This window comes from Canis aureus, chromosome 26 (assembly GCF_053574225.1).
Source record: "Canis aureus isolate CA01 chromosome 26, VMU_Caureus_v.1.0, whole genome shotgun sequence".
NCBI classification, from domain to species: Eukaryota; Metazoa; Chordata; class Mammalia; order Carnivora; family Canidae; genus Canis; species Canis aureus.
This window is the reverse complement of record NC_135636.1, coordinates 32,306,630-32,319,491: the sequence shown is the minus strand read 5'-3', so window position 1 is coordinate 32,319,491 and position 12,862 is coordinate 32,306,630. Positions and strand designations below refer to the sequence as shown.

Sequence of the window (12,862 nt, the reverse complement as noted above, 5' to 3'; positions counted from 1 at the left end):
AGGGGCCCAAGGACAGTCTGGGCTGGTGGTCTGGCTTCCATGTCAGCCTGGAGAGTCATGGGGAAGAGCTAACTGCAACTGTGGGGGTGGCTAGCTAAAACCTCTAATGGCCTCTGTCCCCTGGCCCAGTGTTCTGCTTTGGGCTCGACAGCTGGGCAGGAGAGCTTGGGGAAAAAAGGAAGCACATGGCCAGCTGAGGGCAGGGAAACAGGCTGTGCAGGGTGGCCGTTCAACAGCGACACCGTGCGGTGGCGACAGGAGCAGCAGGCGCCGGAGCTTGAGGACCGCACAGGAAGACACCAGGCTGCGCGGGCCAGCTGCTCAACAGCGACACCGTGTGACAGTGGCCAAAACAAAAGCCCAGGGGATGGATCCACTCTAGATCCTCTCTCCCTGACCTTAGGAAGCAGGACCGCTCCCTTTGGACTAAGTAAACCCCAGGTACTCTTGGGAAGTGTGGCATCAGGGGTGACCTCAAAAAGGGACAGTGAGGGGCGCCTGGGTGGCACAGTCGGTTGAGCTACCGACTCTTAGTTTCAGCTTAGGTCTGATCACACGGCCCAGAGATGGAGCCCAGCGAGGAAGCTTCTTGCTCAGTGGGGAGTCTGCCTAGGTTTTTCTACCCCTCTCCCTCTGCTCCCCCACCTCAAAATAAATAGGTCTAAAAAGAAAGGGACAATGAGATTTTCTGCTAAGAGGTGCATGTGGGGGCTCAAGATATGAATTAGAAGAATGGAAAGAGGTGATTGTATCCAAGCTGTGAAGTGGTGCTGCAGGGATTGCTGGGTACTGCCAACCAATGAAAGAATGAACAAAACCCAAGAAACAATACCATCACTCAGAATTCCATAGCAAAAAGAAGTGGGTTTTTTTTTGTTTGTTTGTTTTTGTTTTTTTTTGCCGGGGTGGGTGGGTGGCGAAGCACAAAAGAAATATTGTGGTAAAAGTGGAAAGCCACTCTTGGAGGAAATCTCGGAGCAGACTTCGGGCTTGAAGGAAACTCAGAATCCCTAAAGTACACACACCCCACACTTTGTCAAGGAACAAAGTTTCTGTATTTAGATCATTTCCGAATCTGAGTTCGCAGACATTTGCAAGGGTGTCTGGTTCAAGGGTTGGAGAAAGGCAGCCTGTGCCCCACGGGCGGGTCAGGAGCCAGAGCCACCAGCCCCACACCTCCTGGCCGGGCCGACAGCCCCCGGGCACCCACGCTGAATTCAGGACTTCAGCCACTGTAGTGAACATCTGCACCAAACAGCAGGAAGTCCTAGGGGAAGATGGGGAGATTAGAGTGCTGTCATTGGTGGGAAACGCACCCTGGCCCTCAAGCAGGGGCTGGGGGGTGGTTCGCAGGAAACTTCAGAGCAGCCTGCCTGCTGCCAGGAAGGGGAGCAGAGCACCTCCCCCGTGGGGAGAACGGGGGCACCAAGGGGGGGAGGGCCCCGTGTCTGTGGCTGCCAGCACCACCCCCGCAGCTGTTCCCCTCCATGAGCTGCAGTGCGGGCCTTCATTTGTCATCCTTGCCTCGTGGCAGCTCAAGGCAGCCTTGTTCCCAGAGAGGCTGCAAAACCACTTTTCTTTGCTCCTTCCTGCCCTTCACTCAGAATTTTCAGAAATGAAGAAATTACACTATGCCACGGGGTCATTTTTTTTTGTTGTTGAGGATGAACTTGGTACAATGTGGGGGACACAGTGGGGGGGATGTGTGTGTGTGTGTGTGTGTGTGCACATGCACACACCCACGCGCACACTTTCTAGGCTCTTCTGCAGTCTCGGCCGCCTTTGCAACCTGGTCTGAAGAACTGGGGGCTGACTGACTGGATGGATATCCAGGGTGAGGGAGGGCAGGGAATCTGGGCAATGGGGCCGCTTGTCACAAGGGCCACATGGTTAGCAGGACAGACACCGAGCAAGGTAAGGACTGCAATAGTGGGTGCCAGTTTCATTGCCCAGTTACCAGTTTTGTTGGGACACACTAGGCTTAAGGGGCCTCGGGGATGGAGAGAGCATAGAAGGAAATGGAAGCATAGCTGGGTCACTGGGTGGCACACAGGTGGCTGTTAGCCTGAGCTGATATAAGCCAGCAGGGAAAGCTGACAGTGGGGAAGAATCAAGGCCTGGGCAGAAACCCTGGAGAACTTGCAGGGAGGGGTAGAGGAGAGGGAAAAGGAGGAGGAGAGGAGGGGGAGGGAGTATTGGGGGGTAAGAGCCAGTAAAGAAGACTGCATTGACCCAGTGAGAAGTGGCTGGAAACCAGGAAAGGCAAGCTTCCAAGCTAGGAGAAGAAAGTGTTCCTAAATCGTCTCAGACGCCGTTGTGGGTCTGGCTGGAGGACAGGCAAGAAGAGGCGATCCATTCTGGGACGGAAGTCCCCACTTTGTGGCTCCCGTTCTACCGCCCCCACCCACTGCCAGAACATTGGCAACAATGCCTAGAACATTGCTGGCCGCAAAGCGAGCTATACAACACATATTTGTCAAATATGTAAATGCATCCACTTATAAAAGAGGCTCTGCGGCCATCGGGGAGCTCCATTTTTACCGAACATAGTGTGGGGATGCTTCAAAGCAGGACATGGCCGTGAATTTGGACTCAATGCTTAGCTGTGCAGCTTTCCTGAGCTTTACTCTTTCTTCCGGGTTCATTAACAGCCCACCCACCTTGCAGGGTGCTGAAAGGGTAGAGAGTGCTTGGTACACGGCTTGCACACATCTGGTGAAAAGAGACCTTTGGACCTACCTGGTGGGTCTGAAGCACCAGGTTGAAGAGCTGCACGTTTTTAGGCATGGGGAGCGGGAAGCCTTCCTGCAGCCGCTCTGCAATGGAGGGGAGGTCAGTCCTCAGGAGGGAAGGCAGAGGCCCGCCCCCGAGAGCCAGGTGGGCAGCCTCCCTGAACCAGCGTGCCTGGCTCTGGGTAGGGATTGGCAGGTACTTGCAAGCTTGAAAAGTTGGCTGCCCTGGAGACTCTCACTCTTCACCACACTCTGGGGACTTGGGAGCCTTGCCTTCCTGCCCCATCAGCCCCAAGAAGCCACATTCAGAAGCCATGTAGGCCTCTTCCCCAAGACCACCCTCCTGAGGGTGAGGGCAGTGCTGGTGTACACGGCCAGGGGCGGCTGCTGCAGGCGGGTGGACAGCCCGTGGCATGTGGTTGGGAGTATCTACTGGCGTGCACACGGAGCCCCTCAATGTTGAGGATGAAACCAGAGATGGGCAGTAGCCAGGGGCCAGCTCCCCGCATACCACCATATCCAGATGTGGAACTCCAGAGAATCTAAACTCAAACCTATTCTCTCAGGTCATTATGAAGCTACATTTGTCAAGGTAGGAAGAGAAGTCTATTATTATAGAATAATTTGTGGCCTAGATTTATAGTTCTTAATCATTCTGATCTTGGAGTCTGTGGGCCTCTATGTGTACTCTTGCCCTGGCTCCGCAAACATTAGGCTTTTCTGAGTGTGTTGAGTGTAAGCGGTTAGCTGAGGCTAGCCCTTCTTCCCTGGCACTTCTCTCCAAGGTGGTAAAAGACTGAGGGCTCTGGCTTCAGAGCCGGAACCAAATCTCAGCTCCATCTCTCACCTTCTCTGTGACCTACAACAAGCCACCTGACTTCTTGGATCTCCCGTTTCCTCCCATGAAAATCCCCATCTCATGGGGCTGTCTTAAAGATTGGATGAAATAATAGATGGGTACATAATAGGAACTCAACCCGTGGTAGTTCCCTTTTCTCCATCCCTTTTCTGGCCAGATACCATTTGAGGTTCATTTGATATGACCACCTCCCAGCCAGGTTATTAGGCGACTCTAGGACTTGACCTCACCTGCCTCCCCTAGGACTAAAAGTCACTCGTCTCCCAAAGCTCCTTACCGTTAACCTTGGGAAGCACAGCAGTGGGCACAACATAGTTCATGATAGACTGCAGCACTGCAACCTGGAAATCAGGAGGACAGGACCCACATCAGGGCACCCTTGGTGTCGTCGTTGGACATCTTCTGCCAAGCTCCCTCCCCGACAGAACAACCTCAAAGCTAGGAAAACTGCTGAGTGAGGGATATAGGATGACAGGAAAATTCTACAGCCCTATCAGGTCACCCAAGTGATCTCTTTTGCTCTAAAGGTTCCAGATGTAAAGCATATTCTAGATGTAAGGTATCAGGCAGAGGAAAGGAAGGTCGTCAAAACATTTGTGTAAGACAATGCATGGTCTCAGACACTGCAGGCCACAGGACAAACTGGTTCAACCTCTCTGAGGTTCTATTTGGCCATATTCAGCAAAAGCCTTAAAAATGTGTGTGCCTGGGGGCATCTGGGTGGCTCAGTTGGATAAGCATCTGACTTCAGCTTAGGTCATGATCTCGGGGTCCTAGGATCAAGCCCCAAATCAAGCCCCGTGTCAGGCTCTGTGCTCAGCAGGGATCCTTCTTGTCTCCCTCCCTCTGCCCCTCCCCCTGCCCTCTCTCTCTTTCAAATAAAATATAAATAAATAAATAAACAAATAAATAAATAAATAAATATGGCTGATGGGCCAGCAAATATTCCTGTAAGGCATTCATCCTAAGAAAATGATGAAGGGTGTAGGCAAAAATTAATATGCAAGGATGCTCACCAGAGCCATAAATTCAACCAAAACAGTAAATTAACAACTAACAATTGGGGAATTATCTGGGGGACATGGTGGCACTTTGACTCTAGGAAATAGGATGCAACTCTTAAGAATAATACTGTAGGAATTTCATTATCCACACAGAGATATTCATGATATATTTTTGAGTGAGGAAAAGCAGGCTATGGAAACCACATAGTCCACTGTCCTATTGAATATGCATATCAAATGGTCAGGAAGGATATACTCCAAATGATTAACTAAGTAGTAAAAATAGGAATGGCTTTTATTCCCTTTGGTTTGCATATCTGTAGGCTCTGATTATTCTATAATGTAGATTTTTACTTTTGCAATAGTAAAAAAAAAATATTCAAAAATAATGTAGCACCTTAAAGATGATTGCTTGGTGACATTTACAACTTGTAAATATGTACTTTTTTTTTCTCTGGAACAACTGAGTTTCCTTCCCCAGGCTGTAAATCCCTGGGCTCATAAAATGTGGTGCCCTTCTTCCTACAAATCTGAGAACTTTAAATTTTTATTTTCTGCAGAAGTAGAATTTAGCTACTCACTGAATCAAGCCACTGTAAGAGCCCTGGCACAGTAAATCCATGAAAATACAATGATGTTGTTTGGGTCCTTCTGTTTGTTGTAGTCTTACCAGATGGAAAGGGCTGGATTTCCATCCAATTTGGAGGGAATGTTGGGATAGTCCAACTTCAGGGCTGAGTGGCTTACAAGGCACCCACTTGGTGGGGATCTTTGGGAGGCATTTCAGAGATCTAAGGAAATGTTTTCCAGGGGTTCAACAAGAGGCCCCCTGGGACATTTGGGCTATATGTAGCAAGACACTTCCACAGAATCAGCACACTGTGGCTTCTAATAAGTCACAAGGGCAATGCTTGTTCAAGGTGGCTGGTGAAGAGAATTGAGCTGCTATCGACTTGGGCAATTCTGGGGCCCCAGGGTGACTTAGGAGAGAGGCAGGGGTGAGTCTGCTTAATTACGGTCATTGATTCCAAGTAGTGGAATCATTTGCTGGGCTGGTGAGATACTTGCCCTCCTCCATTCCACCTGCCCTTCTCCACCTCTACATGACTCTGCCACTCACCTGGCTATTCAAGCCAAAAATTCAAGAGTCCTTCTTTATCACCCCCACCACATATATCAAAGCTCTCACCAAGTTCCATCTAATTTCACTTCCAAAATATGTTTCCAATCCACCATCTTTCTCCTTCTTCATAGACAAACGCACCCACCTCCCCACTGATCCACATGGTCTGACTCTTGTCCCCCAAAGTCCATTCCCCTTACCCCAGCCAGGGACAACTTCTATAAAGGCATAAATCAGACCAAGTCACCCCCTGTGTGGAACAGTTCCTCACTGCCTTTGACCACAATCTATGCTAGGCCAGAGCGCCCAGAACCTAGCCCCACCTGCCTCTCCAGCTACATCTGTTTTTACACCTCCACCCCCAGCTTGCTCTGCTCCAGCCACAGTGGCTTCCCTCCATTCCCCAAACATGTTGAACTTGTTCTTACCACATGGCCTTGCTTCTCCTGTTCCCTCTGTCTGCAACAGATCTTCACCTTGTTGGCTCTTTTGTCCCAAATATCACCTCCTCAGAGAGGCTTTCCCTGATTACATGGTCTAAACTTCAACCCTCCCCATCACTTGCTACCCCACTCTCACTTTGTCTTTCATGCAGATGGAAAAGATTATGGCTCATTTGAAGAAAGATTTGAGGTTCAGGGAGGGGAAGTGACTTGCTCAAGGGCCACAGTTAGTAAACATGGACCAGTGATTCTAGCTTAGGTCTGTGGGCCCATAAAGCTCCTCTGGTCATTACTTCACATGCAAATTACATGCAAATGAACAGGTGGCTCTGGAAATGATGCCAGGAGCCCGAGTGGCCCTCAGGTCAGTTATCTCAAGATCAGGGGAAAGGAGGGAGCCACCAAGGGCCTCAGACTCACCGAGAAGGAGCCGACGTCCGAGTGCTTCAGTTCTAGGAGCAGCCTGTGAGAAGGGGAGGAGGAAGCTGAGACCACCATTTGCCTGACCTGTGTTAGAGTCCAGTTGCTGGGGAGAAGGCACCCTCTGTGGTGGATGCCACCTGGTTTTCCCCCCTAGTATCCATTCCTTTCCCCCTGGTCACAGCCCCCTAATTGCTCCTTTGGGGCATTTAGTGCTGAGCTCTGGGGTATGTCCCTTACCACAGTGATTATTAGGAGGATGGACCTGTGACCCATGCTGGTCCAATGAGACTTGGCCCCAGGACTTCTCCTGAAAATATTGGGAATGAAGTGTTCTTTTCTCCAGGAAAATTAGGGAGGTACTGGTGACCATTTTTGTCACCACTTGGTGACAGCCAAGAAATGGAGAGAGTCAGAATCCTAAAGACATCATTTGAGCATCTGGATCCACCTTTGCCTGAAACCCTTAGACTTTTCAATTACCAGAGCCAATAAACTATCCCCTCTTTACAGTCTTTGTGGCATTTTAACAGTGATCTAAGAGAAAGGAGGAAATAAATGGCTACTTATTGAACCCTATCATTCACTATGTTGTGTGCTTTACCCCATGGAAATCCTATAACACCCTCAGAGGCAAGGGCCATCACTCACATTTCACAGGCAAGGAAACTGACGCTCAGAGATGTCAGACAACTTGCCCAAGGTCACACAGCTAACAATTAGCAAAGTAGAATTTCAAGAGATCTCTCTGAGGCCTGAGCTCTTGTCTCCAATACCCTACAAGGCTTGAAAACTCACCCTTGTTCACTAAGAGGCTGGGAGCCCCAGGACTCCTGGCCCGTGGACTCTCACACCGCACCCCTGCATATGTGAGCATCTGCTCAGCCCTCACCCAGCTGTATCCTCTCCGGCTCCTCTACTTGAGAGGCTCATGGGTGTTCAAGGAAAATTAAATCCACATGTATCTGAAGCAGTAACACTTGTCAGAATGAGGCCAGGAGAAATAAGCAGCGTGTAAACCTCAGGAGCCAGTCTCAAGGTTAAGAAGGACAGCTCTGTGCTGCGGAGAAGGCGGAAATGGGCAGGAATGTAGGTCAAGACTCAATTTAAACAGCGGGAGCGTGATTAAGAGGCAGACAGCAGGTCCAACCGTCGGGGTCATCGTGTCTGCTCTGCGAGGGTCTCCCTATCTCTTCCTCTGTGTGCGTCCTTTCCACTCTCTCCCCCTTCTGGGTCTGTCTCTCCATCTATCTGTCTCTTTTGCTCCCACTCTTTTTCTGTCTCTCTTGCTCTGTGTCTCTCCCTTTGTGTGCATCTCTCTCTGAGAGTCTCTCCCTGTGTCTCTGTCTCTGACTTGCCCTGTCTCTCCCCCATAGCTCTCTTTCTTTTATGTCCCTCCCTCGCTCTTGCTCATGGAGCACTCAGATTCCTTGTGTTCTCAACACTTCAGTGCATGCTGAGTGTTTGCCAAGGTGAGCTGCGCTTCGAACACAGGTAGCCTCCACACCAGAGCCCGCATGCCTGACCACCTGCCGGGGCTCTCCCAGCCCGAGGCGGCTGACAAAGGCCCAGGGCTTTATAGCCAGGACTATAAAGAAATCGATGTGGGTTTTCTGAGGGCTAAGGCAGGCCAGGGACACGGGTGACTGGGCGCTGCTGGGGTTCGGTGTGGAGTAGAATCACCGGTTGGCACCGCACGGCCATGAGTCTGCCCAGGACTGAGGGGCATCCCGGGATTCAGGACCTTCAGTGTGAACACGGTGGGGCCACAGCTAAACCAAGATGACTGTCACCTGTGGTGTAGGACCCTGGGGGAGGGGGGGCCCACTGCATCTCTGAGCATCAGATTTACTGTCTGCAACACAGGGCTCTGGTGCCCACCGTGCACCATTTGAGGCTTAAATGTGATGGATGAACAGGAAAGTAATGACACAGGGCTGGTGTGTTGTAGGGCTGTTGCTGGTCCATGGGCACCAAAAGTGGATGGGCAGCCACCTCCTGTCATCCTCACGGGATCACTTACTTGTCCAAACTGAGCTGTCCGACAAGCCTGTCAGGCCTGGCGCTGACCTCCATGGAAAGGTTCATGCTCTGCAAAACAGCAATCCAGAGAGTGAAATCACCCGAGCCAGGGGCTGAGGCCTTGGCGAGTTCTCCAAGACGGGGAGGGTCAGCTTCATAAAGGCTTGGCAGAGGGGCCCACACGGAACCCAAGGAGGAGGGGCTCTTCCTTTTGCTTTCTGCTAACTGGTGAGTCTTGGGCTGGCAACCAATTACCATTTTCTCCCACTGCCCTAGGGACCATTTCAGATTCCCAGGCCACTCTCATGAGCCAAGCCAGGTGAGACAGATCTCAGGGCTGGAGTCCAGGCCAGCCCTATTCTCAAGCCATTCATTCATTCATTCATTCATTCATTCATTCATTCATTCATTCAATATTTACTGAGCCAGAAAACTGAGCTCCCCACCTCAGCTTTGCTGCCCACTGTCTGCGTGATCTGGGGCAGACCCCTCAGAACCCATTTAATTGGCAAAGTGGGGAAAATGGGTCTTGACTTGAGAGAGGGCAGACCTGCCTGAGGCCTGTGAGCCCCCCCTGGTGGGGAGAGAGTCTGGCCTTCCCCTCCGCACCACAGAGGGTGCCGCCAAATATTCACCAAGTGACAGAGTGAGCAGATAAATGAATGTGCAAATCAACGATGGACCAAAAACTTGAATAAAAGGAGGATTACACACACAAACGAAGGAATACACAAAGATATGCATGAATGAATAAATGACGAATGAGTGAACAAATATCCAAATGAATGATTAATTGAACAAAAGCATAAGTAAATGAATAGATGAATAATGGAATAAATTAATACATGTCTGAACCAGAGCGGGTCTAGCCTATTTCAAGTTAGCAACCTAATGAATAACTGAATCAATGAACAAATTCATAACTGCCTAATTCAATGACCAAAGACAGGAGCGAATGGATCTGAGACAGGACACATATTTCAATCCAGTGATGGAGGGAAGAACTGAGTCTGCGAACCCCTGCAGGAACCAGAAGCAGTGAGTACGGGCTCTGGTCTCAGGCCCCAGAGCATCTGAATCTGGGCAGGATTTGCCCAACTCCGAGAGCAGTGCCCTCATCTGCCCACAGCTGGGAACAGCTTACCAGGCCAAGCACGAAGAGGGGAGCCAAGGAGGAGTTCGGGAGGACGGCAAAGGCCTGGGTGTCCAAGGTCGGGGTGAAGATGAGGCCGGCGGGGCGCATGGTGAGGTGCGGCGGGGAGGAGGCCCAGACGTTGAATTGAACCGTCATGTTGGGGAACATCTCGGCCACCTGCAGCCCCCAGGGGGGACAGCCAATAAAGTGACAGTTTTATTAAAGTGTCTTCAAAAGAAATAGAAAATAAAAAATAATAATAAAGTGTTTCTAAAGCCTGTCTTGTCTTGACCCTGCATGAACATCTCTGATGTATTCCTATTGCTTCTTGAATAAATCATAGAGACAGCACGCACTGGCAGTGGGTGCCTGAGACCTCACTCCCCCAGGCCTCTACCCCTTACTTTCCAGCTCCAGCCCCATGGGACTCCTTTCTGTTCCTCAGACACACAACCCACTCTGTTCCTGTCCTAAACCCTCTGCACTCTGTGTTCTTTTCTCTGAATGCCTCTCCCCTCATTCTTTTCCAGCTTGGCTCTTTCCCTTTCTTCAGGGGTCAGCTCAAATGTCACCTCTTCACAGAGCAGTGGTGGCTTCCCGGGGGAACTGAGGAGGCTTTGGTGATATCCCCAAGCCTCTAGTCCTCTCCCAGGTAAACTCATGGTCTCAGAAAAAACATTGTGATTGTTATGCTGTAAAGCTTCAAGAGGATTTCCGCGACGCCCCTACCAGTCATGCCCCCCCACACACACCACTACCCCCACTATGGAAACTTCTGGAAGTGCCACCACTGGAAAGGCTATTATGGATTGAATGTTTGTATCCCCTCAAACTCATGTATTGAAGCCCTCGCCCCCAGTATGGCAACAGCTGGAGATGAGGCCCTGAGAAGTCACGAAGATCAAGTCATAGATGTGGGGCCCCGATCCAAGAGGATCAGTGTCCTCATAAGGAGAGATGCCAGAGCATGCTTGCTCTCTATGTGCTCAGAGGAACTGCCATGTGAGGACACAGCAAGAAAGTGTCCATTTACTAACCAGAAAGAGGGCCTCACCCAAACCCAAATCTTTGGGTAGCTTTAGCTTAGACTTCTTGGCCTCCAGAACCATGAGAAATACATTTCTGTTGTGGGAGCCACCTGGTCTGTGGCACTCTGTGATGGCAACCCGAGCAGACTGAGACAGATATTCTCCTTTGAAGTGACCTCATCAATCTGTTGGCTTCATTTAGAAATGGTGGTGTGTACTTTTTAATTGTTTCGGGTGCCTGAAGAATAATTTTCTCTCTTCACTGGTTGGGGGCTGGAGTTGGGCAGGGATACAATCTGCTGTGCTAGATGCCAAGAGCAGAGCCCTGGCTGCATGGTGAGCATTCAGTAAATATTTGTAGGGTGGGTAAGCCCCCAGCGTCTACCCTCATGCCTAGTCACCAGGGCGCTTGGAGACTTTCTCAGCATCCAGGAGGGGCTGACCAAGGCTGTTTCTACTCTCGGGCTGGATTGCCTCTAGGTCTGGTGAAGGGGGCTCTCTTCAGGCCACTCAGTGCGGCTCAACCCTCGCTAGCACCCCTAGATTGCCTCATGAGCAGACAAAAAGGGGAGCAGCCTCTTTCTTACCTGGGGTATGAGGGTCCCCAAAAAATCGGTTGTCAGTCGGAATTTGGATTTCTTTGGTATCTGTAGCAAGGGAAGAAGAGTAAAGGATCTTGGGGGATTATGTTGTAGATTGGGGGGTGCAAATTCTATATGAGGGGTGAGAGACTGAATACACAGACAATGGCCAGCCCCTATGTGACAATAATGCCGATCACTAACTGCAGCAATCAGCCCAGAATAGTCAGGATATGACCAGCGACTGCCAACTTCCCTATTTTTTGCCCTGAAAAACTCAAATATGCTCTTCAAACCAATCACATAGGATGCCCAGCCTCTATCAGCTCACTTCCAGCTTCCTTGTGCCCCAAACCTCCACAGGAGTATAGTTGTAAAGGTATAAAGCCATCAAGCTCCCCGTCCTCTGCATGCATCTGTCTCTGCCAAACACAAGTGTGGGTGGCTGACTCTTTCACCCTGAGGAGTTCTCACTCTGGTCTTTGTTTATTTCCAAAGGACATGTGGGGGCTCAGCATCCCTTTGGTGCCCCTACAGAGAGAAGGAACCTGGCACCTCTTCCAGGAGCAGCGTAGGAGGAACCCCACGTGGCTGGCAACCAGGCTTCACCTGGATTCTGGAGACGATGGTCATGTCTTCATTTTATAGATGGGTAAACTGAGGCCCAGAACAGGACTCAGCCTATCGATAGACACATTGAGGATGATGATCATGGTGGTGTGATGCTAAGACTGGGTTAGGGCGAGTACTCGGGCCACATTGGCTGTATAACTTTTATCCCTCATCAAGCACTTCCTACGTGCTAAGCATGTGCTGAATGCTTCTCGTGCATTCACACCTCACTCCACTCTGTCACACCCTTGGGAGAGAGATACTGGTGTGGGTGTTTTACAGGCGAGGAAACAGGTTCTGAGAGGTTGAATGACTGGCCAAAGGTCACCCAGCTAGAAAAGAGGGGGCTGATATTCCAACTCAGGTCTGGCCACCCTAGAAGCTGGAATATGATCCCTCCCACTCCCATGTGAGCACAGGTTCAAGTCCGGACTGTCTGCTGTTCTCTGAGGCCCCTGCTTTTCCCGCATCCACCCCCGGCCCGGCCTTACCATGTCGTCCGTGATGGTCATGTTTAAGGCCCCTGCCTCTTGGTACACAAGCCCTGCTGTGTTGAAGAAGTAGTCGGAGATGCCCAGGTACACCATGTGGTCGTGATCGGGGGGCAAGGCCATTGCTGGTGGGGTGAAGGGAGGGGATCTGGGGTGAGCCAGACTGAAGAACTCTCCCTGGGGGCAGAGGAGACAGGGTGAGCCTGGGCTTCCCTTCAGGAATTATAATTCAGTGTCTTCATTCCAGGAGAAAACGGGTGGAGGATACCAATCATGCAGTCAAGACAGAGGAGGAAGCCGGGAACAGAAACGTACAATAGTGTCATATGCCTCCTGGGTGCTAGTTTCAAGGGCTTTTCTTGCCAACCCTGCGAGGTAGGTGTGATGATGCTCATTTTGCAGAAGAGGGCAC

General features: G+C 50.7%; 1 protein-coding gene across 5 annotated transcripts in view; it reads right to left on the bottom strand.

The window, feature by feature from the left end:
• Positions 1-1,032: 1,032 nt before the first annotated feature.
• The window catches only part of BPI (bactericidal permeability increasing protein), a 28,131-nt gene continuing 16,301 nt past the window's right edge, over positions 1,033-12,862 (bottom strand). For 4 of the 5 annotated variants that reach the window (XM_077873137.1, XM_077873134.1, XM_077873135.1 and 1 more), the window contains 8 exons: positions 12,451-12,627; positions 11,354-11,413; positions 9,748-9,915; positions 8,605-8,672; positions 6,582-6,624; positions 3,869-3,932; positions 2,740-2,816; positions 1,033-1,267 (listed from right to left, as the gene is read on the bottom strand). In XM_077873137.1, the coding sequence (XP_077729263.1) occupies positions 1,226-1,267; positions 2,740-2,816; positions 3,869-3,932; positions 6,582-6,624; positions 8,605-8,672; positions 9,748-9,915; positions 11,354-11,413; positions 12,451-12,627 (699 nt within the window). In that variant the 3' untranslated portion in view covers positions 1,033-1,225. The remainder of the gene's footprint in view (positions 1,268-2,739; positions 2,817-3,868; positions 3,933-6,581; positions 6,625-8,604; positions 8,673-9,747; positions 9,916-11,353; positions 11,414-12,450; positions 12,628-12,862) is intronic. The other variant, XM_077873136.1, reaches the window with a different exon arrangement.